The sequence below is a fragment of the Poecilia formosa genome, unplaced genomic scaffold (genome assembly GCF_000485575.1).
Source record: "Poecilia formosa unplaced genomic scaffold, Poecilia_formosa-5.1.2 Scaffold103, whole genome shotgun sequence".
Classification (NCBI taxonomy): domain Eukaryota; kingdom Metazoa; phylum Chordata; class Actinopteri; order Cyprinodontiformes; family Poeciliidae; genus Poecilia; species Poecilia formosa.
Window position 1 is genome coordinate 849,411 of NW_006800042.1, and position 25,014 is coordinate 874,424.

General features: G+C 41.3%; 2 protein-coding genes across 3 annotated transcripts; one reads left to right on the forward strand and one right to left on the reverse strand.

Annotated features, from left to right (window-relative positions):
* The first annotated feature begins 27 nt into the window (after nucleotides 1–27).
* pole (polymerase (DNA directed), epsilon) lies at nucleotides 28–16,619 on the forward strand. The gene is made up of 48 exons (XM_007559193.2): nucleotides 28–288; nucleotides 394–529; nucleotides 612–692; nucleotides 826–870; nucleotides 947–1,039; nucleotides 1,120–1,274; nucleotides 1,349–1,493; nucleotides 1,577–1,657; nucleotides 1,755–1,862; nucleotides 1,938–2,048; nucleotides 2,571–2,656; nucleotides 2,819–2,938; nucleotides 3,023–3,155; nucleotides 3,235–3,348; nucleotides 3,444–3,656; nucleotides 3,734–3,841; nucleotides 3,927–4,055; nucleotides 4,147–4,249; nucleotides 4,783–4,929; nucleotides 5,009–5,154; nucleotides 5,243–5,391; nucleotides 5,476–5,568; nucleotides 5,744–6,046; nucleotides 6,131–6,326; nucleotides 6,401–6,615; nucleotides 6,990–7,092; nucleotides 7,191–7,271; nucleotides 7,360–7,482; nucleotides 7,594–7,803; nucleotides 7,925–8,137; nucleotides 8,349–8,495; nucleotides 8,613–8,753; nucleotides 8,877–9,030; nucleotides 9,274–9,380; nucleotides 9,588–9,764; nucleotides 10,506–10,729; nucleotides 10,818–11,038; nucleotides 11,134–11,338; nucleotides 11,429–11,602; nucleotides 12,303–12,428; nucleotides 13,253–13,385; nucleotides 14,013–14,214; nucleotides 14,303–14,434; nucleotides 14,519–14,712; nucleotides 15,347–15,547; nucleotides 15,643–15,768; nucleotides 16,063–16,152; nucleotides 16,242–16,619. The coding sequence occupies exons 1-48, from the start codon at nucleotides 221–223 to the stop codon at nucleotides 16,362–16,364; spliced, it is 6,885 nt and encodes a 2,294-aa protein (XP_007559255.1). The 5' UTR covers nucleotides 28–220; the 3' UTR covers nucleotides 16,365–16,619.
* A 2,286-nt stretch (nucleotides 16,620–18,905) lies between these two features.
* On the reverse strand, nucleotides 18,906–24,925 carry p2rx2 (purinergic receptor P2X, ligand-gated ion channel, 2). Of its 2 annotated transcripts, none has more exons than XM_007559194.2 (12): nucleotides 24,573–24,925; nucleotides 23,991–24,126; nucleotides 23,830–23,901; nucleotides 23,663–23,738; nucleotides 23,483–23,579; nucleotides 22,356–22,436; nucleotides 22,098–22,248; nucleotides 21,445–21,575; nucleotides 21,252–21,342; nucleotides 21,095–21,160; nucleotides 20,727–20,804; nucleotides 18,906–20,403 (listed from the first exon to the last, which is right to left on the reverse strand). In XM_007559194.2, the coding sequence occupies exons 1-12, from the start codon at nucleotides 24,839–24,841 to the stop codon at nucleotides 20,305–20,307; spliced, it is 1,347 nt and encodes a 448-aa protein (XP_007559256.2). In that variant the 5' UTR covers nucleotides 24,842–24,925; the 3' UTR covers nucleotides 18,906–20,304. The 2 variants fall into 2 exon arrangements, with proteins under 2 accessions (XP_007559256.2, XP_016530330.1); XM_016674844.1 differs by having other exon boundaries at nucleotides 18,907–20,403; nucleotides 20,715–20,804; nucleotides 24,573–24,923.
* Between the last annotated feature and the right edge of the window lie 89 nt (nucleotides 24,926–25,014).

Here is a 25,014-nt window from a genome sequence, read left to right on the forward strand (position 1 = left end):
AAATAAAGGATCTTTGTTGTTTCTCCTCCGCTCTCGCGGCAACTGCACCAACGCGCCAAAAGAAGAAAACCTAAATGGTGTCACAGCAGCGGAAGAAAGAAAGCCGACGTTTAAAACTACTGCATATATTTTCCAATGTGACAAACGTTGTTTAAACGTCGGGATTTAGGGTTTAGCTGACTACTTGCGTTGTTTACTGCCAGAGACAAAACGTCATAAGATGGTTTTGCAGAACAGCGGACGATACAAATCGGACAGGGGCCAAAGTGGAGCAAACCAAGAAAACCAGTAAGTTTTCGCTCAAGTTGTCTGCCATAAATGTAGGGAATTACACTAGTGAAGTTAGTGTCCCAAAGAAAACATGACATTAAAGTTGTTACGTGTTTTAATAAGGGATGATGGATCCTCCATGTCGGCTCTCAAGCGGCTGGAGCGCAGCCAGTTCACCGACGACATGGACGCCCGCTTCGGCTTCGACAGGATGAAGGAGCCCGGGGAGAAAACGGGCTGGCTGATCAACATGCACCCTGTGAGTCCACACACTTCCTTAAGTGGAACAGATTTGTCTCCATACGAGACACTGAACAGGTGATACTCGTGTGTTTTTGTAGACGGAGATCCTGGATGAAGACAAAAGGATGATCAGTGCCGTGGACTATTATTTTATCCAGGAGGACGGGAGCAGATTCAAGGTGTGTGCTCATTAAAAAAAGAACATCATCTGGTAATATTTGGAAAAAGTTTCACACAACTCAGCTTATTTGTATTTTGTCAGGTTGAACAGCTAAGAGTTTTGACTGTTGTGTGTTTATTTCTGCACTGCAGGTGGCTCTTCCCTTCAAGCCTTACTTCTACATAGCTACTAAAAAGGTATGATTGTCAGTAATCTTGGTGTTTAGTCTCGTAACCCTGCATATTAAGAACACTAAGAGTATTTTGTTTCCAGAACTGTGAGAGAGAGGTCATCTCATATTTGTCCAAGAAGTTCCAAGGAAAAGTGGCGAAACTTGAAATTCTCCCAAAGGAGGACTTGGACCTGGTGAGAGCTTCTCCTTTATCTTTGTAGCATTCAGATAGTAAAAAGAATGAAAACTGAACTCGACGGCTTGCTCTCCCCAGCCGAATCATCTAGTTGGACTGAAGAGAAGCTACATCAAGCTGTCGTTCAACACCGTGGACGATCTAGTTAAAGTCAAGCGTGAGATTTCTCCAGCCGTACGCAAGAACAGAGAGAGGGAGCAGTCCAACGACGCCTACACATCAATGTTGTCAAGGTAACAATAATCCATTATGCAAGTCCCGAGGGCTTCATGTTGGTGCCTTGCTGATGGCATCGTGTGTCTCAAAGTGCTCTGTCAGGAGGCAGCGTGATCTCAGCCGAAGAGGACGGGACGTTGAAGAGTATCGCCGATCAGCTGGACAACATCGTGGACATGAGAGAGTACGATGTCCCTTATCACGTCCGAGTGTCCATCGACCTCAAGATCCATGTGGTGGGGATATGTTTCTTTCATGTCTGTGTCTTAAAGGTTTAGTCACCGTTTACTCTAATTGGTACCGGTTCTGCTTTACTCAGGCTCACTGGTACAACGTCCGATACCGAGGCAGCGCCTTCCCGCCAGAGATTGTGCGACGAGACGATCTGGTGGAGCGCCCGGTGTGTAGAGGTTATTTATGTTGGACGACGTTGACAGCCGTATATGCTGCCAGAACATTTTTTCCCTTATGCTCTGCTCGTGTTTTTATGCGTTTAGGACCCAGTTGTTTTGGCTTTCGACATCGAAACCACCAAACTTCCTCTGAAATTCCCAGACGCAGAGACGGATCAGATTATGATGATCTCCTACATGATCGACGGACAGGTTGGTGCAATTCTTCGCTTTGGTTTTTCATGTTGTTGGTGTTGTTTCTGACAGCTCTAATTTATTTCCTTCAAGGGCTTTCTAATCACGAATAGAGAGATCGTCTCCGAGAACATCGAGGATTTTGAGTTCACTCCCAAGCCAGAATATGACGGGCCTTTCACAGTTTTTAACGAGGATGACGAGGTTGGTGAATTTTAGTTGTAAAAATAAACGTAGTTTTTATTATTATTATTATTATTATTATTATTATTGTTGTTGTTGTTATTTATGGTTTGGGTTGTGTGTGGTTTTTATTTCTGTCTTATTCATTGTTTTTAGTAGCTGTGTTTTATTTTGGATATTTAAAGTGTCTTTCAGTGTTGAGTGTTCTGTACGAAATCAAGGTTTATTAGTCTTTGAGAGGGCAAACATGCTATTATCCATGACAATAGTTGAAAATGAAATTGTCTTTTTGAAAATGATTTCAAAAAGACAATATTATCGCTTATCGCAATAAGCACTGGGGCAATCTGATGTTGAGATCAAATTGCGCTGTTTGCTGCACTGGGTTTTATTTGGGTGTATCGGAGTTTAGGGGGTTAAATAGAAACGTATGTCACACTTGTCAGATTCCACACACAGCATTGTTTTGGTTTACTAAAACAAGCATGTATTTTCAGCTGTACAGTAGATGTGTAGTAACTTGTTAAATGACTCTGGTTGCAGGCTGCTCTCATCCAGAGGTGGTTCGATCACGTTCAAGAAACAAAGCCGAACATCTTTGTCACCTACAACGGAGACTTTTTTGACTGGTGAGCCAGGTTATGTTTACATCGAAACTCCACCAGACTGAAGCGAGGATTTGCATTACGCTTAAATTTTATGGTTAATTTTAAGAAATAAGCAAAACCATCATATAAACAGTTTTTTTTTGTTTTGTTTTGTTTGTTTGTTCTTTTTTTTTTTCTCTGTAGGCCTTTTGTCGAGACTCGCGCGGCGCTCCATGGACTGAGCATGCACAGGGAAATCGGCTTCCAGAAAGACAACCAGGGAGAGTATAAATCCAGCCAGGCCATCCACATGGACTGCCTCAGGTGAGAACTATCCAGACACTCATAAAATATTAAGGTTGAAGGACGGGTTTGTCATGTTTCCGTTCTGCTTCTTTTCTGCATCAGGTGGGTAAAAAGGGACAGCTACTTGCCTGTAGGAAGTCACAACCTGAAGGCAGCAGCCAAGGCTAAACTGGGCTACGACCCGGTGGAGCTGGACCCAGAGGAGATGTGCCGAATGGCAACTGAGGAACCACAGGTACGGAAACGGATTGGGTTACTTTAATTGCTTTTTAAAAAGGCATTTGGATGTTCTGATTTTTGTATCTCTATATCAGACGTTAGCAACCTACTCTGTGTCAGACGCTGTGGCCACATATTACCTCTACATGAAATATGTTCACCCCTTCATCTTCGCCCTGTGCACCATCATCCCCATGGAGCCTGATGAGGTTTGTCTCCTCGTTTCCTGTTGTGATAATAACAATAATAATACAGCTTTTATTGAGTATCTGTTTCTTACAAAGCCTGTTTTTCCTGTGAACAGGTGCTACGTAAAGGTTCAGGCACCCTGTGCGAAGCCTTGCTCATGGTGCAGGCGTTCCACGCCAACATCGTCTTCCCCAACAAGCAGGAGCAGATCTTTAACAAGCTGACGGACGACGGCCACGTCCTGGACTCTGAGACTTACGTGGGCGGCCACGTGGAGGCGCTGGAGTCTGGAGTTTTCCGCAGCGACATCCCCTGTCGCTTCAAGATGGTGAGTCTGGACCCTCTTTTCTCTCTGCAGCGGTTCTTTGTATGAAGACGTGACGGTCCGGTTTGATGTGTCCACAGAACCCGGCTGCCTTTGACTTTCTGCTTCAAAGAGTCGAGAGGACGATGCGTCACGCCGTCGAAGAGGAAGAAAAGATTCCTCTGGAGCAGGTTACCAACTTTAACGAGGTACGTGATTTAATTTTTTTCTCTAATTTATATTGTATAAATCATCACTTTCCTCTTTATCTCAAAAACTGTGATGCCTTTATAGGTTTGTGATGAAATCAAAAAGAAGCTAACATCCTTGAAGGATGTCCCAAACAGGATCGAATGCCCCCTCATCTACCATCTAGACGTCGGGGCCATGTACCCCAATATCATTCTCACAAACCGTCTGCAGGTAGACACTTAAAAAGCTTTAAAAAGATAGTATTTACTGTAGAAACGGCTGAGATTTAGTGTCTTATGTATATGGGTTTTTTTCCTTCTAGCCATCAGCTATGGTTGATGAGGCCACATGTGCTGCCTGTGACTTTAACAAACCCGGAGCCACCTGCCAGAGGAGGATGGCCTGGCAGTGGAGAGGAGAAATCAGTAAGTCAGCCACATGTTGTCTTGTTACAATCACAAACCTCAATGTACTTTGTTGGCCTTTTATTTAACAGGCCAACACGAAGCTGAACCTTGAAATTCAAAGGTTGATGAAGCATATCTTTGAAAATGAACTTAAATAAATCTGTGTACATGCACCTCTAATCAACCTACCTTGGTAAAACGCCTCGTTAAGCTTCGCATTGCTGCGGTTACAGCTGAACGTCATTTGTGTCGTTTTATACATCAACAGACTAACTTTTTGCCCGTTTTATAGATTTTTAAGACAATACCATTTACGTCTGTTATGGTGGGGAAGTGAAGTTACCATCCTTGACGTATTTTTATTTATTTATTTTTTTAGTTTAAGAATGTTTACCAGGCTCTTGTATTTCCTGATTGTTCTGAAAACAAGAAATTTGCCTTAGGAGTGCTTAAAAAGTGATTTAATTTGACATCATGAAAGCTGTAAGATCCCTTGAATTTTAAAAAAAAAGTTTCATTTACTTATAAAAACAACCTGCATCTCTTGTCAGTGCCTGCAAGCCGCAGTGAGTTTCACCGCATCCAGCAGCAGCTGGAGTCGGAGAAGTTCCCACCTCTGTTCCCCAACGGGCCCCCTCGGGCGTTCCACACTCTGAGCCGGGAGGAGCAGGCCAAACACGAGAAGAAACGACTGGCAGGTAGCGCCTGCTGGGGGCTCGCTTGAAGTAAACTTTGGTTTTAAGAAGCATTAATACCCGATATCTGCTTTCGTATCAGACTACTGCAAGAAGGCCTACAAGAAGACTCATGTCACGCGGCTTGAGGAGCGAGTTACCACCATCTGTCAGAGAGAAAACTCCTTCTACGTCGACACAGTCAGAGCTTTCAGGGATCGCCGTTATGAATTCAAAGGACTTCACAAAGTATGTTCTGTATTTTTAAATAATAAAATAAATCAAGGTTGTTAGTTAGTGTTGTTCTACTAAAACTTGTCCTTTTGTTTTGCTACAGGTTTGGAAGAAGAAGCTGTCAACAGCTCAGGACAATGGAGATGCTGCTGAGGTGAAGCGCTGCAAAAACATGGAGATCCTGTACGAGTCTCTGCAGCTGGCCCACAAATGTATCCTTAACTCTTTCTACGGCTACGTCATGAGAAAAGGGTAGGCAAGCAGTGAGACATCCACTTCTGCTGCTGTGAGCCGTGATTTTGCTGCTGCAGGCCTGATGCTGTCTCTCTGTCTCAGGGCGCGCTGGTACTCCATGGAGATGGCTGGCATCGTGTGCTTCACCGGAGCTAACATCATAACTCAGGCCAGAGAACTTATCGAACAAATAGGGTGAGTGATTTGTGTAAAACGTATGTATTTTTGATTGACCATGTATATCCTCACTAAAAATATCAATTTTTTTTGGCACTTTTATCCTGTGATATGAGAACTCCATTATGTTGTTTAAAGAATGACTTGGGTTTGTCAGAAAGTAGCTCATTTTCTCATTTTGTGTGCAACCCAGGAGGCCTCTGGAGCTGGACACTGACGGGATCTGGTGTGTCCTCCCCAACACCTTCCCTGAGAACTTTGTGGTAAAAACCAGCAATGATAAAAAGCCCAAAGTGACCATCTCTTACCCGGGGGCCATGCTCAACATCCTGGTGAAGGAGGGATTCACCAACGATCAGTACCACGAGCTGGTCGACCCCACGTCGCTAACCTACAACACCCGGTCAGAGAACAGCATCTTCTTCGAGGTGGACGGGCCGTATCTGGCGATGATTCTGCCCGCCTCCAAAGAGGAAGGGAAGAAGCTGAAGAAGAGGCAAGCTAGGCGTAATTTTTGGGGTCATTTCCTTCCTTGAAATTGAATTTGCTTTGTTAAAGGCTCCCCCCCCTTCTTGCTTAGGTATGCCGTGTTTAACGAGGACGGCTCGTTGGCTGAGCTCAAGGGCTTTGAAGTGAAGAGGAGAGGAGAGCTTCAGCTCATTAAGATTTTTCAGTCCTCTGTGTTTGAGGCGTTCCTCAAAGGCACCACTCTGGACGAGGTCTACGCGTCGGTGGCCAAGGTGGCCGACTACTGGCTGGACGTCCTCTACAGCAAGGTGGATGCATGCAGTCAAGCGTCTCGGATCAGGGTAGATCGGGATCGCGCTGACGTCACCGTTTCCCTCTGCAGGCCGCCAACATGCCGGATGCGGAGCTGTTCGACCTGATCTCGGAGAACCGCTCCATGTCCAAGAAGCTGGAGGAATACGGCGAGCAGAAGTCCACGTCCATCAGCACGGCCAAGAGGCTGGCCGAGTTCCTGGGAGACCAGATGGTGAAGGATGCTGGTCTGAGCTGTCGCTACGTCATCTCCCGGAAACCAGAGGGTTCCCCGGTCACAGAAAGGTGGGGCAGGAACGCAGCCGCTTTGTTCGTGACACCATGCAGAAGTAACATCATCATGAAATACTTCTGTACACCTAAGAGTGTCTGGATACAGTATGAATTTAGTTTATAGTGGCTAGAATATGGAGAAGCACACCTTTATCAGGATTGATTTGTTATAACTGCCTTGCAAAAGTTTTCATAACCCTTAGTCACACTGTTGTAAGATTTTGAATAATTTGCTCCATCACAATAATTGAATAATTTTTTCCTCGAACACAAAAAGTGAAAAGCTGTTGTTTTTTTTGACTCTCTGTGGATGACACCCTGTTCTCCCATAAGTAAAAGATCTGAGCTCAACTCTATTAGACACCTTCTCCACGTTTCCCCTTCAGGGCCATTCCTCTGGCCATCTTCCAGGCTGAGCCCAGCGTGAAGAAACATTTCCTCCGGAAGTGGCTGAAGATGCCCAGCCTGCATGACTTGGACATCCGCTCTGTGAGTCCCACAATCACTTTTCAGTAAAAGCCTAAACTCCCCCTCAGTTTCCTGAGTTCTGCTCGTTGACATTTAATATCTTATGCACTCATTTCCAGATCCTCGATTGGAGCTATTACATTGAGAGGTTGGGCAGTGCAATCCAAAAAATTATCACCATCCCCGCTGCGCTACAGCAAGTAAGTCATTTTTCCGAAACGAACGACTCATTAAATATGTCTTAGATGTATTCAGAGATCAATTATAATGGCCTCTGTTAATTACAAGGTGAAGAATCCAGTTCCCAGAGTGAGGCACCCTGACTGGCTCCACAAGAAACTCCTGGAGAAAAACGACATCTACAAGCAGAAGAAAATCAGCGAACTGTTCACCAGTGAGGGCAAGAGACAGGTAGCTTCAGCAAGATGCTTCTGAAACTTTAAACACAAACAGCTTCATCTGCGTAAATATTTTGTGTGCACGTTTTTCCACGACTAATCTTTTCTTCCACCTCTCTCACAGATTGCCCATCAGCCCCTGCAGGCTGGCCAAGCTGCAGACATGGAGGACTTTGGGGCGGCGCCTCGACCCCTGCAGCCCGCCATCCTCATCAGCACCAAGAGGAAGCGGGCTTCTCAAGGAGGGGACAGCCAGGTGGAGTCCCAGGACGTGGAGCTCACGCAGTCCTGGAGGGAAATCCTGGGACCTCCACCTCCAATGGGAAAAACGCGGGTAGGACGCCCAGAATTGATCCTGTTCATTTTAAACTGAACGAACGCCGTTCTTTTTTTTTTTTTCTGTGTTCATCTAATCTGCTTCTGCTTTTTGCTTCTTGTTTTATTAACAACCCCAGGAGGAGCGACTGGTGTGGCTGCGCTATCACAAGAAAAAGTGGGAGCTGCAGCTGAGGCAAAGGAAGGAGAAGAAGAAGAGGAGGAAGCTGCTGGACGGAGAACCACAGCCGGTCGGAGGAGGAGTCATCAGAGGTGGCCCCAGCACCGGGCTGGGAAGCTTCCTGCGGCGGACGGCGCGCAGCATCCTGGACATGCCGTGGCAGATTGTGCAGGTGGAGAAAAATCACCTTTTCTTAGAGCCTCACATTTGCTCTTGGTCACGTTTGGTGATTTCACGTTGCAAATGAATAAATTAAAAGTTTACAGCTTTATGCCTGTTAATCCATAAACAGACATAAAGCTAATATTTAATTACTGACAGTAATGTCACTGAAACGGTAATTTCAGTGACATTATTACTAAACGTGAGACGATGTTCGTCAGATTGCAGAGACCAACCACCCTGGTCTGTATAAGCTGTGGGCTGTGATTGGAAACGATCTTCACTGCATGAAGCTCAACATCCCGCGCGTCTTCTACGTCAACCAGAAAGTCCCAAAACAGGACGAAGGAGGAGTCGCGTACAGGAAGGTTCGCGTTATCACATGTTTTAGCTATTTCTCGATGCTGCAACAACAAAAAAAAACCCCAAAAAAACAAAAAAGGTTGCAAAGTGAAGGTCAGTTAGAAAATCATCTGCATCTTCAGGTGAACCGCATGCTGCCTCGCTCCAACATTGTGTACTACCTGTATGAGTACTCGGTGCCAGAGGATATGTATCAGAACCACATCAATGAGATCAACGCTGACCTCTCTGCACCGGACATTGAAGGAGTCTACGAAACACAGGTTCCTTGTTCATTAAACTCTCTACACGCTTTAAAGTCTACTTCCTCCTAAACTGCAAATTCATGCTGATTTTTCTGTGAAACCAGAACGTAACACAGATTCTGCTCCTCGTCGTTGCGTCAGGTCCCCCTGCTGTTCCGTGCGCTGGTGCAGCTGGGATGTGTGTGCATGGTAAACAAGCACATTGTGAGGGATCTGGCTGGCAGGGAGACCGACTCCTTCGATCTGGACCATCTGGAGATGAGATCTCTGGCCCAGTTCAGCTACCTGGAACCTGGTAGGTTCTGTTTGAAGATGCCACCAAACGTTAAAGTGGTGTTTGGCGAAGGGGCTGGTGTGAGTTTTTAGATGTTAGTAACCACTGGATCACTAACAGGATTTTGCAGGATATCTTTTTTATTATTATTATTATTATTATTCTGCCTGTTTATTTATTTATCTGGCAGATTGTATACTCTTGTTTTATTTTTAATCTGATTGCCAGTTTTACTCATCACTGTTGTGTTTGCGTTGCTCTCAGGAAGTGTTCGCCACATGTACCTGTACCATCACAGCCAAGGCCAGAAGGCTCTGTTTGGCCTCTTCATCCCCTCTCAGCGCAAAGCCAGCGTCTTCATCCTGGACACGGTAAGAACAACAGGGTTCTTCTAGTTTCCACACAGACCTGAAAGTTTCTCAAGCAGCCACATCAGCTGCAGGTTGATGATTTTATTCATTTATTTTTTTTTTTTACCTCAGTTATTATTTTTACTTTTACTTCCGCTGCTAACACTCCCAATGCGTCGCTCTTGGTTTAGTGAAGTCTTAGGTTTTGTTGCAAATTTGTGATTCCAGGTCAGAAGCAACCAGATGCCCAACCTGAGTAACGTCTACACCGCCGAGCGCACCGCCCTCCTGGAGAAGACGTCGGAGGAGCTTCTGCCTCCAGAAAAACACACCTTCGAGGTTCGAGCTGAAAATGACATCAAGGCCATCTCCCGAGCTCTGCAGCGCATACTGCTGAACTACAAGGTAAAATACACTAATAATACATTAATAAAACTGCTTGTTTTAGTAAATGGGCTCAGTGCTGAAATCATAATCACTCTAGCCATCTCAAATATAAGAATTTCACAAGTTCAATTTCTGTCTTCAAGTGTTTAAAAAGTCACCCTAAGTTTTGCAAAGAAAGTCTTAACAACACAACTGTTTACGTCTCTTTATTTAATAAGAAAAATCTAAAAAGAAAAAACTCGTGCCACAGGTGGTGACTCGAACTTGAGTCACAACAAGAAAAAAGTGTAGACTTGTGCCATACAGATGTGAGACTTGAGTCTTGTTGAAAATCTTTACTTCCGGCTGACATGTAATCTACAGGCTGCAATGTGGACAAAAACAATCACTATTTGTTTCTGTATTTACTGGTTTTTCAAAGTTAAAGTGTAGTTTATAAGATGGTTTCTGTTTCGGTACAAATTGAAAGATCCAATAAAGGAACTTGCTTTCACAAAACACTGTTTTCCCTAAGAGTTGCAGAAATTCATGGATTGATTTGGAACAGTTTCCCAATATTATCTCATGACTTACTTTTGATGAGAAATTGTTTCAGAGACTTTACTTTGGACTTTCACGTGGAAAAGATTACATTTCTATCGAGTACTTCAGCTACTCTGAATCTGTTTTCTTTGCCGGAACATTTTATCCGTCCCAGTCAGAAGCTGAAACGTTTAGCTGTTCATTAGGTTTAGAGGTTTCTCTGTGTGGTTTTTCCAGGACGAGCGACGGGGACCCACCCTCATTGCTGTGCAGTCTAACTGGGAGCTGCAGCGGCTGGCAGCAGGGATGCCTGTGCTCGAGGAGTTCCCAGTGGTTCCAGTTCACGTTGTGGACGAGATCAACTACAATGTGCTGGACTGGCAGCGGCACGGAGCCCGACGCATGATCCGCCATTACCTCAACCTGGACAGCTGCCTGTCGCAGGCTTTCGACATGGCCAGGTGTTAATAACTCGAACCGTTTCACCATTTATTTTATATTACTCTTGCACACTTTGTAGATGATGAAATAACGGCTCCTGGTTTCTAGATATTACCACCTTCCTGTGGGGAACCTGCCTCAGGATGTGTCCATCTTCGGCTCAGACTTGTTCCTGGCGAGACACCTGCGGAAACACAACCACCTGCTGTGGCTTTCTCCCACAGCGAGACCAGACCTCGGAGGGAAAGAGGCCGATGACAGTCGTTTGGTCATGGAAAACGATGAGAAGGGCTCAGTGGAGATAAACTCTCAGGGATGTTACTCCACAGGTACACAAACACCCACGCTTTCACAGGAATGGACGGGAACTCTTTCACGCCTTTTATTTCTGCTAGTTTGTCGTCTGCTTGCTTCTTTCCACCAGCGTGCGTGGAGCTGGACCTGCAGAGCCTGGCGGTGAACACAATCCTCCAGTCGCAGCACGTCAACGACATGGAGGGCGGAGCCAGTCTGGGCGTCAGCTTTGATGTGATCCAGCAGGCCTCGCTGGAGGACATGATGTCAGGAAACCAGGGCGCCAGCGCTCTCGCCAGCTACGACGAGACGGCGCTCTGCTCCAACACCTTCAGGTGCGTCAACATCTGGGTAGTGGTCCGAGCCAGGGCGGCGAAACTTTTGCGTCGCCTTCCCTCACTGTGGTCTTCGTGTTTCCTGTGCAGGATCTTAAAGAGCATGGTGGTCGGGTGGGTGAGGGAGATCACGCAGTACCACAACGTGTACGCAGACAACCAGGTGATGCACTTCTACCGCTGGCTGCGCTCTCCGAGTTCTCTGCTCTACGACCCGGCGCTGCATCGCACCCTGCACAACATGATGAAGAAGGTGTTTCTGCAGTAAGTCTCACAGCAGTTTTGCCACCTAACGAGACATTAATCTGGTCTTAAATTACAAAAACAAATCCCAGACATTTCTGTCTATTTTACTTCAAATATTATGATCATAAAAATGATAATAATAATAATAATGATCAAAAACCAGGCTTTACAGTTCAAAGCCTGTATTTGAAATATTTGCTCGACCTCATTTATGTGTACTTTCATGTTGTTTTAGCAACTAATATAGTCCCACATGTTGTCATCCGTATTCTATGTTAATTTAATCCTTGTTGGTTTGGTGCATCGTGCAAATGGCAGAGGTTTCTAGTCTGTCATTGGACAACACGGAGTCGCACCAAGGCAGCTAACAAGCACACACTCATTCATATGAGGGCAATTAAGAGAAGCGAATAAAGTTAAAATATATGTTTTTGGAAAACAGGAAGAAACCAACAGGCACCTCCATAAGCCTCCATAATCACTGGAAAATCATCCAAACGTCACACAGAAGAGCCTCGGCAGGGATTTAATTTAATAACTGTCCCTGCCAGCCTGTATTAGTACAACTGCCTGTGAAATACTCCATGAACGTGTAGGCAGGGAATCTAAAGAAGAAACATGTTAAACATAATAGAGATATGCCATCATAAACATGTTATTTGGGTTCTTCTGCCCTTTTCTGTGCTTTTAATCTTCACCCCTGCCTTTCTGCTGTCAGGCTGGTTGCAGAGTTCAAACGTCTGGGGTCGACTGTGGTGTACGGGAACTTCAACAGGATCATCTTGTGCACAAAGAAACGAAGGATAGACGACGCTATCGCCTATGTGGAATATATCACCAACAGGTCAGACGTTCACATTTAATGGGTTTTTACAGTATATTAAAATTTTAGGTGAAAACAGCCTCTTGCAAATGTGTTTCTGTCCACTGACCAGGCTTAAGTCAGTCTGTGTGGATAGCAGCTCATGACTAAAGCCGGGCCGGCATAATGTGTAATTATGGTTTGACTGGAACCTTTTCATTGTAGCTCTGTGCATCTATTATTGTCATTATGTTTGTCCTTTTCAGTCTTTAAGGAGCTGTTTTTGCAGAAATACTCCTGTTTAGCTCCAACTAAACAAGAGCGCTATCTCAGCGGAGTAAACGATTGTTTGATACACTTTTAGACGTATAAATTGGGTTGGATTTGGATAAAATGCAACATCACATTTAGAAACCATTAAGCAGTTTTGTGGTTTAAGGGAAGTTAAAATTTATTTCTGTAAGAATTCAGTTCAGTTTATTTATGTAGCACCAATTCACAACAAATGTCTCAGTAATCAAACAATGCAATCGATCTGTTTATTTTTCAAGTTGATTAAAAGTTTTCCTTCTAAGGAAACCCAGCAGATTGCATCAAATCGTTAGCTTGCAGCATTCAGTCCTCAGTGAATACAAGGCTGCAGAGGAAGAGTTGCTTGCTCATTAGCTTTGCAGTAATGCCCTGCACATTGAGCGATGATGGAGAGAAAAACTCTCCTTTATCTGGAAGAAGCCTCTTAATACTCAGTTGTAATATTTTTTCTCAATAACTAAAAGTGCAAAAACTTACTTACAGGTTGGATATTTTTGTTTCTTAATCTCTGTATTTAAGTGATGGAAATCTTGGTCAATCTGCTTCTCTTCTAGCATACATTCGAGAGAAATCTTCCACTCTCTGTCCATCTCCTTCTCACGTTGTTGGGAGTTCCTGTTGTGGATGGACCCATCTAACTACGGCGGTGTGAAGGGAAAACTGCCTTCCAGCGTCTTGTACGGAGAGGTGAGATGTTCATGTAACTTTGTTTTATTGTAATTCAGACCTCATCACACTTTCAAGAAACCTTTTATGAAGTTAATTTAATTTCTCATCCTATTAACCAGGAAAGGGGGATTAATGAGTTTGATTCTTTTTTTTTCTTTCCGTAGCCATTCCTGTTCGCTACTCAGGAAAGTCTTCCAAGCATCTTAAACATCACCTTAAATGAAAACAATGTAAATTAAACACTAGATGAATATATAAGCCACTCTAAGTATAAAATTCATGGACATATTTGTTTGAAAAGGGCAAACTCATGTCCTTCTTTTGTAGTGTTAAAGACTAAAACGGCAAAAAGGGAAAAAAAAATGGTGAAGGAGCAAGACCCAAAGTTGGCTCTCCAGTATCAATGTTTAGTTGATCTTCATGTGTAGTAAAATGGCCTCATTTTAAAAACTATCCTAGTCTTCTTTCCGTAACAACTTCCACAACGACGAGCGTTGCTGTCTGGTCATTGATCGAAAGAAGATTTGAGTTTTGAGTTTGGTCACTATTTTTTTTACAACGGAGAATGTTTTACACTTCATGAGCTTTAAGGTCATGATCTTTGACATGGTTAACAATGATGTGTTGTTTTTTATTTATTTTTAGGAAGGAGCCAAACAGAAGAAAAGAAAACAAGGAGAGGAAGATGAAGAGGGCAGTGAAGATGAAGATGAGGATGATGCTGAGGAAGATGATGGCGATGCAGAGACCGACGAGGTTGAAGAGCTGATTGAGAGCAACTGGAATGTCATGCATTATCTCCCCCAAACAGCCTCCTGTCAGAAATACTTCCTCATGATTGTGTCCGGTAAAACGAAAACAAACATCTGCGCATATAAGCGTGTTCCCTCTTGAACTTTTAATCTATTTTAGCAATTCTCCCTTTCCCACCCCAGCCTACATAGCTGCAGTTTACCACAGCATGAAAGAGGAGCTGAGACGTAATGCTCCTGGAGCAACGCCAGTCAAGCGGCGCGCAGGCAGCCAGGCTTCCCAGCAGGCAGTCGGGGACTTGAGTGCGCTTCCTGGTAAGAGTCCGTTCAGGAGGCAGCTTCAGTTACTAAAGACTCGATTAATTAATTTCTCAAGATGCCTCATTTCCTTTCCTTCAGGAATGATCTCCTTCTCCCAGGAGTATGTGGCCAGCGAGCTGACGCAGAACATTTTCACCATCACCCAGAAGATCCAGAAAAAGGTGACCGGGACCAGGAGTGTAACCCAGAGCTCAGAGATGTTTCCTGTCCTGCCCGGCTCCCATCTGCCGCTCAACAATCCGGCGCTGGAGTTCGTCAAATACGTCTGTCAGGTGGGCTGAGTACCACGATGTCACTTAGTAGGATTTTTTATTGTCCCATTTTATTTTTCATGGTCTAAGACATAAGAATTGTGCACTTCTTAAAAATGAGAAGATTTTTTTTACATGTTATTTTATTTACATAGTTTGCTTTTACCTTTGTGTGCCAAACTAAAACTCTTATTTTAGTGTTTTAGTGTTCTGTGGAGATTTTCCAAAGAAAATGTTAAATAAAACTAAAGTCAGTTTCGCATGGTATTTTATTCTGAAGACCAGTTTTTAATTTTTGCTGTAATTCCTGCAAACTCACTTTTTTTTAAATAAACAAAATAAGTGTCAATGATTACAATCTGATTATCAAGTCCAGATTTTATATTGTGTTTCAATTATTAAAATGACCTGATTGAGTTTAGATGCCAGAAAAGCAGTACAATACCCTTTTGAAATACTTCCCTGCCCATATCATACTAAAATATCCAGAATGATTTGAAAACTAACAACAAAAAAACTTGAAAAATCAAGGCTGAAAACAGAAATTTTCAAACAGAAAATCTGAGGGAGCTTTGCTCTCATTTATTACTGAATAATTAGAAATACAACCGATGACCCATTTATTGACCTTCTTCTCTGCCTTTTACATCTTCAGGTCCTTTCGCTTGATGCCAACATCATGAATCAGGTGAACAAACTGAAGCGAGACCTCCTGCGTCTCGTGGATGTCGGAGAGTTTTCGGAGGAGGCCCAGTTTCGTGACCCTTGCAACTCCTACATACTGCCAGAAGTCATCTGTCACCACTGCAACTTCTGTCGGGATCTCGACCTCTGCAAGGACCCGACTGTGGCACAGGTGCGTAGTGCCTGTCACACTGGTAAATTACAGATTTGTAACAACATTTGCAGCTGGGGAGGCTAATATCTGGAAGAACTTTGTTCTGGTCTTAGGATGGGTCGGTCTTACCTCAATGGTTCTGCTCAAATTGCCAAATGCAATATGAAACTGAGTCTATTGAGACGGCCCTGGTGGATGCTCTGCAGAAGAAACTTATGAGCTACACTCTGCAGGATCTGGTGAGTAAAACCAGCCTCAGCTCAACTCCGACTAGACCTTTTTTTTTGTATAAAACTATTTTTTATGTTGTATATTAGTAGCTGTTTTTCTTGTTTTTTTATGATTATATTCTTGGTAATATAAATATTATTCCTTAATAATCAATTTGATAAAGGTTATCCTGGGCACAGATACAATATCTGTCTGTCTAATCAAAGTACTCATGCTCCCCAAACTGTTGAGCCAGTAAAGCGTCTGCGTGTTTGACTCATTTCTCACTTGAATCGTTTTGACAACATAAATGTGATTTTTAGGTCTGCACCAAATGCAAAGGGGTGAAAGAAGCCAACATGCCCCTTTACTGCGCGTGTGCCGGAAACTTTGACCTCACCTTCTCAGCCAAGGTTTCCGATCTCAGACACGTTTAACAATTTGAATCAGTTCTGAATTGTACAATGAGTCCTATTGACGCTGACCTTTTTTCCTTTTAAAGAGCTTCTCCGAGCAGACGGCAGTGTTTCGAAACATAGCCTCCCACTACAACATGAGATTCCTGGAGGAGACCATCGACTGGCTGCTTGAGATGAGCCCTCAGATCAGCCAGAGCAGGCACTGAAACGGGACGCAGAGTGACGATTCCTTCCTCAGTTTAACACTGAGAGCTGAAACCAATGCAGCTCAGCAGCTGTCAAATCAGGTTTTGTGATTATTGATCCCATAATCAATAATCATAAGGACTATTTGCTAGCAAGGAGAAACAGGTGGAGTGTAAATAGGGTTAAATTCTTGTCTACTTCCCAGTTGAATTTATATATTTGTATGAATCTCAGATTGTCAGAAAATAAATAATGCTTGAATGTTTGAATTGTCTGCAGTCTTTCTCTGCTTTTTACTTGAGTTCCAAGAATGAAGAGCTTGCAATCTTTCCAAGCACCCTCTGCTGAGTTAACTTTTGTATTTTCACTTCTGCTATTCCTTTTTGCTTTATGCTTATTTTAAGACTTCTACACTCTAACCACTCAAAACCAAAAATTAAATTGTGTGTGTGGATTTAAACACGCACCAGCACTTTCAAATTCTCCGTTAATATTTCTTTGTTGGTCTTTTAACAGATTTACTTAAAAAAGTAACATCGTATCAGAACCAAAATATAGCGAGAGATTAGTGTTTTAAATTGTAACTTTTTAAAGGATCGTCATGTCTGCTTTTGGTTCATCCACATCAAACTTTGAGTGTGTATGTTTGGGAGAAAAACAAAAACTAAAAGTGGAATTTGTGTTTGTTTTTATCAGGAGTTACTCCGTGAAATAAAACGAACGCAGACTTCTGAGGAAATGTTTACTAGAGCTAAAACAATACAGAGGTGTGTGAAAAGAACGTTGAACACAACAACGTGCCTCGGCTTCTACGTTTTTTGTGCCTCAGAACAGGGATGCTGTGAAATTGTGCTCTACCCAAAATCAATCAGATAATTGATCTCAAAAGTTTTGTGGTTTAAAACCAAAACTACAGGCATGTTTGAACTGAAAGAATCTTGTCCAGTAAGCAGGATAGTTCATCTGGGGCCAGAAAAAATATCCAATAAAACTACTGAAGTAAAACAATATTTTCACTTTAGAAATTTACCCCCATGAAACGATTGTCTCCGCTTAAACTCATTTACGTCTGTATGAGTTCTTGATACTGTGATAGAGTTTAAATCCTCAATGCTGTTGTTATTAAGGTGATTCATGTTTCTGTGCAGAGTACAAGTAGAACACAAAGATTTTGGGAGAATGTGATTTGGTTTGATGAAATGAAAAATAAATATTTCGCCACAAATACTAAAGGTATTTGAGAAGTTTTTTCAAAGTGTAACAAAATGCAGAATGCCGATGAACTCCCAACGAAAGTATCAAGGTCAAAATTGAATCACAGGGTACTCGAACAAAATTTCACCAGGTGGTGCTCATTTATTCAAGGTTTGCTTCTTTTTCAGTGGAATTGTTCATGATGAATACTTGAATATATGTGGAGGAAGTTATTAAAATTCCCATTGGAGAGGGCATGTTTTATGATATTTACCAAAACAGAAGTGCATCAGTCTCCCTACATCTCTATGCTGAAGATGCAGGCTGATACCAAAAATATTACCAGGTTTATTCATTACTACCTTGGCCATTTGTTTTTACCCTGGAATATGCAGTGGGAATGGAACGATCCTGAAACTAATCTGCTCCCCGAAAAAGGTAAATGCACCTTTTGATGCTAAATGAGCAAAAACAAGAGATTTGATATTGAAAATCTGGGGAAAATAGTCTTAATTCTCCAATAAAATAAGAGAATCTAAATACCAATCATATATTTTTTTTATCTATTCACTGGAGAGAACAACATGTGGTTATCGATATGCTGTCAGTGTGGATCATGATGGTTTTAACCCACACACTTAGATTTAACAGCTGAGTCACTTTGTCTGCTGATGGCTGTCTCCCATTCACGTAATCACATTGAAGACGATAAGCTGAGTCAAAATGAGATTGTTTCCTCAGAGGATCTTCTTGACACCTGCACTTGTAAAATGAGGCATAAGGAAGCTCATCTGAGTCGTTTCGTTGGATTTTGATTCTTTGCTCCAATGTATGTCGAACCTATACCCAGTTTGAGATTAAATTAACTTTAAATGTCTTGCATTTTACATTATGACTACATAGTTTTCAAACCAACATGTGGTTACCGTTATTACATCGTTCATGGCGGATATTGATCTGGAAGCCCTAGGTTCTCGAGTCTTGTTTCACCGCTGACATTTGTTCTGCTCTTCCGAGTGCAGATGGATTCAGTTTCCAACAATCTAGTTAGAGAAATCGTTTTGTGGGAAATGCAGACTTAATTTGATTACTGGCTTCTTCTGTCTTCACGTGGCTCCTCGCACTTTCCTTTAGTACTTTGTTATCCAGCACCGTTTTCAACTCTGCACCATTTGTCATTCAGGGTAAAAGACGACATAAAGTGAAGCACATAAAGTAAGAAATCCGATTTTTAAACAACAGATGTGTTTAATCATGTATGCTTATGTCTGAACAATGAGTTTTGAAAATATTTATTTCTTAATCATTGGACTGAATGATTGAGATACATGGGAACAGTTTCCATTGTTTGCTAATTGTTTCCAGTCTATTTATCTACTTTGAAAGTATCAGTATTCTGAGGGAAAAAACATCTCTACAGGTGAGTATACTTGTTTGCTGAAGGCAAAGGAGGGCAGGTTTCATTCAGGTGGCGAACAGGTGAAAGTTCAATAAGTCTTGAGTTGATCTGTGCACATACCATGTGAAGCAATTTTACTGAGAACCACACTGGGGGTCTCAAAGAAGTATAAGATCATCAGGATGTGGTCCTCTTCTTAATACCTCCAAATGTTTTCATACAGTTTAAACCTTTGCGAATTTGTCACGTTACTATTACAAAACTGAACGTACTTTATTCAGATGTAAAATGAAAGAGCAACACTGGCTTTTGTGGCTAAACTTGAAGTGGAAGGAAAATGATACACGGTTTTTGATCTTTTTCTTAAAAAAGAAAATCTGACAGGGATGTATGTTATGCTTTAAACTAAGATTTGTAAATAAAATCTACTCGTCCAAGAGGAGACCTTATTGTCCAAATATGTGCATATTTAATCTCAGTGTTAATCCAGCTGTTCCATGAAGGCCCCAGAGGCTTATTAGAGAACAAACAGCATCATGAAGACCAAGACACACAGAGGACAGGTTAGAAAGGAAGTTACAGAACAATTTAAAGCAGCTAGAAAACTTTATTCCAACCTGTGAGCTTGTCATGGAGCACTGTTCAATCAATCTAAAACATGATAACCGTCCAAAGTTTACCACCAGCCAGGTAGCAGATACAGCAAAGACATGGAAGAATGACCAGTACTGAACGTTTTGTATGACATGCAAAGTGCTGAGTGGTGTTGAGACAAACTCCTGAACATGCCATCCTCACTGCTGAAACATTAGCAATCACAGCATCATTTTGTACAGGTGATTTTCTTCAGCAGGGACAGAGGAGCTGGTCTAAGTTAAAGGGACAATGGATGGAGCTAGATATGGTGCAGTTATAGACAAAGCTTTAATGACCTAGACACTGTGCCAGAGTTCCCCCTTCCAGCAGAACAACAACCATAAACATACAACGTACCAAAATGTAAGTCTCTAGAGATGTGCAAACCTGGTAGAGTGACCAAGTATGGACTCAAAAAGTGCAAATGCAAATGCATGCCGCGCTTTCTAACTTTGCCTATGTATAAAACAGAAATCATGTATCATTATTCTTCCACTTCACACTTGTCGAATAGTCTATGCTGGTCTATCTATGAAATCCGATTAAAATCTATGAGAGTTTGTGGTTGCAATGTCACAAAGGGACCAAAAGTTTTAGTGAGTATGAATACTTTTGCATTAGTGCTTTGCTATTCTATCTGTGAGCTGCTGTAGACACTTTAGCCACCAAACTAGGATGCTGTTGTTGCCGTGATTAGGTTGGAGAAAGAGAGTTTAAGCAAATCTGATCCATCAGAGAGGAACGCCGTCCGACAGGTCTGAATGGTTTGAGCCGTAGCTGCTGATGAAGCTGAACTCAGTGCGAATGGTGTCTGTGGGTTCCTTGGTCACCTGCAAAGAACCACCAAATGCCACCGACATCACTCAGACGTATTTGGAAAATATTAATCTGCAGTTCAGTTACTCTTTAAAAGAGCCATATTGCAGATTGTCATAAAGGTTTCTGAGGTTGAACTGGGTTTATTGGGAGAGCAAAGAAAAATTAATGAGAGTAAACACAGAAAATAAAATATCCTACAAAAATAAGTATCCAAGTACATATTTAGAATTAATTTATTGAAACAGTAAGAATTCATTGAAGCTTTTTTTTAGCTCATTTTGTGAAACATTAAGACTGTTTAGTACATAAAAATAGTACTTACCTTTTTACTCACTTCATCAAACTTTCTCTCGCTGTAGACTTCATTTTTGTCAATAAATGTAAGCATGATCCAGTCACAGATAATACTGCACTGTAGAGAAACGAAAGAAAATGATGAAAACATAAATAAGATAGTGGTAGCAGTTGTAATTTACATTTGTGATCATTTCCAACACAAGAAATATTCACAAATATTCAAACAAAATTCACGTAAAGGAATCAAAAGTCTGACTTAATTAAATGTAAAATAAAGTAATATAGTTACAACTTATATTAGAATAAATTTTAGAAAATGTTTTAGTTTTAGTAAAAAAAAAACAAAAAAAAAAAACAATTTAAATCTGTTATGTAAACAAAATCTTGGTTTTTGACTGCACTTACAATCCCAACAGAGGTCAAAGCTGTCACTGTGCTGATGATGGTTGGAATGACACTAAATTTCCCAGCCTGTGCAGAAGTTTTGTAAGCAGTAATAAAATGGTTATGATCACAGCAAGAAGGGGAAAAATGGTAATATTTAAAGAAATGTCTGTTGTACCTGTCCGTGGACTATGATGTCTAGACGGATGCCGTAAGCCTTGATGAGGGTCCGAGACTCCACGCCGTTCTTATCATAATATTTGGCAAACCTGAGTAGCAAAACATATCCTTAAAAATAATTAAACTTATTCTTTGGCAAAGTTAAGATTATAACCACGAACTTGGTCAGTGAATGCAGAGTTTTTGCAGACCTGTAGTAGTAACCGGAGTCGGCCAGATCCTTCCGAAGGTCAAGTCGGCGAAATGTGTACGTAGGTTTACAGTGTGAAGGATCCAGATCAAGATTACAATCCCAGTTGATGAAAACGCCAATCACTCCCCCCTGACAGCAAAGAGAATGATTCTGTTACACTACAAGAAAGACGACTTACTTCTCTTTGTTTGCTGTTCTCACCTTTTTAGCTTACAAAAGAAACATGGACAAAAGTGGAAGATTTAACAAGTAAGAAAAAGAAAGAAACTGAAAAGACAAAATGCAACTTTGTAAAAACCTACTGGAAGAAAACTTTAAATAAAGTGGCTAAAATCAGTGTGGAACATGTCAATGTTTTAGTCAATAAGTATATCTTCAAGATTTCTTCTGATTTCTTTACACCAGATGTTAGTTGCACACCAAGTAATCGACATGTACAAAGAAACCAATGCAAATTAGTCCAGAAATAAAGTTTTGGGTAAAAGTGACTAATTACTCTTGGATACTTTTATGAAATACTCTGTGAAAAAGCCTTTTTTTAAATTACCATTTTTATGAATTAAACTAAAGACGTAAGCATTTAATAAATGACATAATGAACCTTCATAATGGCAGCCATTGACTAATTCTGAAGTGCAATCTCATACTCACAGTCCTGCAGAGTTCAGTGAAATTCTCCCTTGCTTTATTGGCGATGTAACCCAGGCGAAAGTTTGGGCAGTAAGGCGCAGTCTCCTCATGATAGTGACACCTCTTGAGGTATTTTTTTGTTTTCATCCCTGGAGGACTTTCTACATTTACCCTGCAAGCAAAGAACATGTTTACAATAAGCAACTGTGGCACAAATGACCAGAGTTTTTAAGTTCAGAGTTTAAAAAAAAAAAAGAAATCTGTTTGAAGGCTCTTTACCTCAACACTTTAAATTTGGGGAAGTGAATGGAGTTCCTGATGAACACTGTGAAATTGATGGCCTGCACTAAAGGTGGTTCCCTGTTGAAAAACACAGAAAAATGCTCAATTTAGGGAATTTGTTTTGGGGGGTAATTTTTTTGTCTTCCTTGCAGTGTTTACCCTATTTTACTCTATCAAAAGCTGTGTGCTTTTATTGAAGCATTTTCCGTCTTGTTTGATCACCTGTATAAACCTGACTATCACATGAGATTTGCTACATAGTCTTTCAAAAGTAGTTCCACTCTTTGATGTTTTTTTCTCATTTTGTTACAAAACATTCACATAAAGTGGATCTTCACTTGTGACAATAAGTGACAAAATCGCTGTCAAGTGAGAGTGATTTCTGGTATGTCAACCAAAAGGATAAATTCTGGCCTCATCAGACCCGACCACCTTCTTTTGTATACTTGCTGTGTTTTCTAAGTGGCTTGGAGAAAGTTGAAGACGGGACTTCTTATGAGTTTCTTTCAACAATGGCTTTGTTCTCGACAAGGCTTCATAAGGGTCCAATTTGGAGAATTGAATAAACATTTCAACAGATTCTCCCTCATGAGCTGGGCTCTTCCTCCACAGTTACCACTTGCCTCCTGACTGGTTCTCTAATTATTGCTCTCCATTCCCAGTCAATCGATTCCAGAGGACTTCTTCAGTTTTTGTTGACACTGCTCTGTGAGATGTTTTATAGGTCGGCTATATTGTTTTGTTAAGTAATCCTGCTTTCTCCACATCTTTACCCCTGACCTGTCTGCTGTGTTCCTTGGTCTAATGTTCTCTAACAAACCTCCAAGCCCTCATTTTTTGATATAAACTCAGATTAAATCAAAAACAGGCCGTGTCTATTTACTAATTAGTTGATTTCTGAAATAAAAAAATACTGTACTGGATATAATTATGAGTAAATCAAGCTGTATGTTAATCAACACTTTTGCATCTTTATTTCTAAAAAAAAAAAAATTTACATTTTTCTTTTTCTTACATGTGAATGCCATATATTTATTGTCTTGTTCTACAACAACAAAAAAAAATTAGCAAAACATATAGAACTGTGTAACTGAACCATGCAGATTACAGGTCCAATGCCTTACCGTACTACAGCGTACTCTTCAATAGGGCACCAGGCCTTGATCTCACAAGTTTTGAAAGGGTGGTTGTGGTACTGAATACATCTGCCCGTCCTAATGCCTGTGTTTAAATTACAACGGATGATGGGGCAAATATGAAGCAACCAAGATGATGACAGATGTAGTGAGAAGTCACAACTTTACCATGACTATCAAAGTTTGGTAAGCCTTGAAGACAGTCAGAGTCTGTCGTACAGTTGGCGTTGTCAACACTGAAATGCTGCAGAGGAAGAAAAGAAAGCAAAACAGGATAAAAGTGCAGCTGTAACCCATTTGATACAGGCATATTTTCTTTCTTTCTTTCCTCTCACCTCAGGGCAGGTACCTTGCCTCTGATCATAAGTGAATTCTCTTCTCAGTGTTGCGCTGATTACGTCAACTCCCTATGAAGAAAAGTTAAAAATGTCTGTTACAGTAATCTGATCAATAAAGTAGTTGTTATTTTTTGACAGAATCAAAGGACATGATGCACCTCTGGGGGATGAGCATACTCTACGTTGTCCAGGACATCATCGCCATGCTCTGCTTTTCCCTTAATAAGAGTGTAAACAGAGCTCTCTGGGTGGGTCTCGCTCTGCTGGTACGCTTTTTGACTTATAAAAACATACCTTCATGGATGACAGAACAGACGGAGACAATGAAACATCTCCTGTGATGTAAAATTTTATTAAGGGTGTCAGGTTACTCAAGATCTGTTTAGCCCCACCAAACTAAAGCCAAGAAAACAAGATAACTCCCTTAGAACTAAGACTACAAAGAAATAATTTGTTCTCTGAGACTTTATGGATTTTTGTATTTAATAACTTGTTTAATTTTCTGAAAGTTTTGTTCACACTGGTTATTATTTGTTTTATATTTATTTAATTAAATTAAAACATAATGTCTGCTTCAAACATAGGCGATTAGCGGGAACACTTTCAAAGTTTATGATATTTTATTGCGCTTTACTCTGTATTTAATCCTTTCAAGAATACTTAAAGAGATAAACCAGAAAATCCTTTGTTTGAAATGTTACTACTTATAAGGAAAATAAACAAACTTGCTTACAACTTACCAGATGAAATAGGTTATCACTAGAAACTGGACAGCTCGGTAAATCACTCCAAGAGGTCTGTTCTTAATCACCATCATCTTAGGAGTCTCATAGTCCCAGAAACCATTAAAATACTCCTTTAGAAAGTCCCGGATCCCCATGACAGCTGTATATAATCCTTCACTCATTTTAACAGATGAGCTTCTGGCTGGTTTTTGGATGATGTTCCTCCACCCTTCTACATTATTTATTTTTCTCTCTATCTGATGCTGCTCTGTATCTGCTCGCATTTTTCTCAAGCATGTGAGGCATCAGTGAGTCAGGGAGAGTGGGAAAAGGGGTGGGGCTGAATTTTTTGGTGTTAGAGATTGTAATGTTTATGATCCCTGTATAAGCTCTTGTGATACAAATGACAAATAAGATCACACAAAAAATAAAATGTCAATAAAACTTTTGTTATTAT

Bases quoted from the DNA above. Each gene is read 5' to 3' on its own strand.
- pole (XM_007559193.2), top strand. From the start codon at position 221: ATGGTTTTGCAGAACAGCGGACGATACAAATCGGACAGGGGCCAAAGT. The intron at 530-611 runs GTGAGTCCACAC...GTGTTTTTGTAG, and splicing joins GGCTGATCAACATGCACCCT to ACGGAGATCCTGGATGAAGA. The intron at 16,153-16,241 runs GTTTCCGATCTC...TTCCTTTTAAAG, and splicing joins ACCTCACCTTCTCAGCCAAG to AGCTTCTCCGAGCAGACGGC.
- p2rx2 (XM_016674844.1), bottom strand. From the start codon at position 24,841: ATGCGAGCAGATACAGAGCAGCATCAGATAGAGAGAAAAATAAATAAT. The intron at 23,580-23,662 runs GTAAAGTTGTGA...ATTTAAACACAG, and splicing joins ACCAAACTTTGATAGTCATG to GCATTAGGACGGGCAGATGT. The intron at 22,249-22,355 runs GTAAAGAGCCTT...CTTTGCTTGCAG, and splicing joins CCCAAATTTAAAGTGTTGAG to GGTAAATGTAGAAAGTCCTC.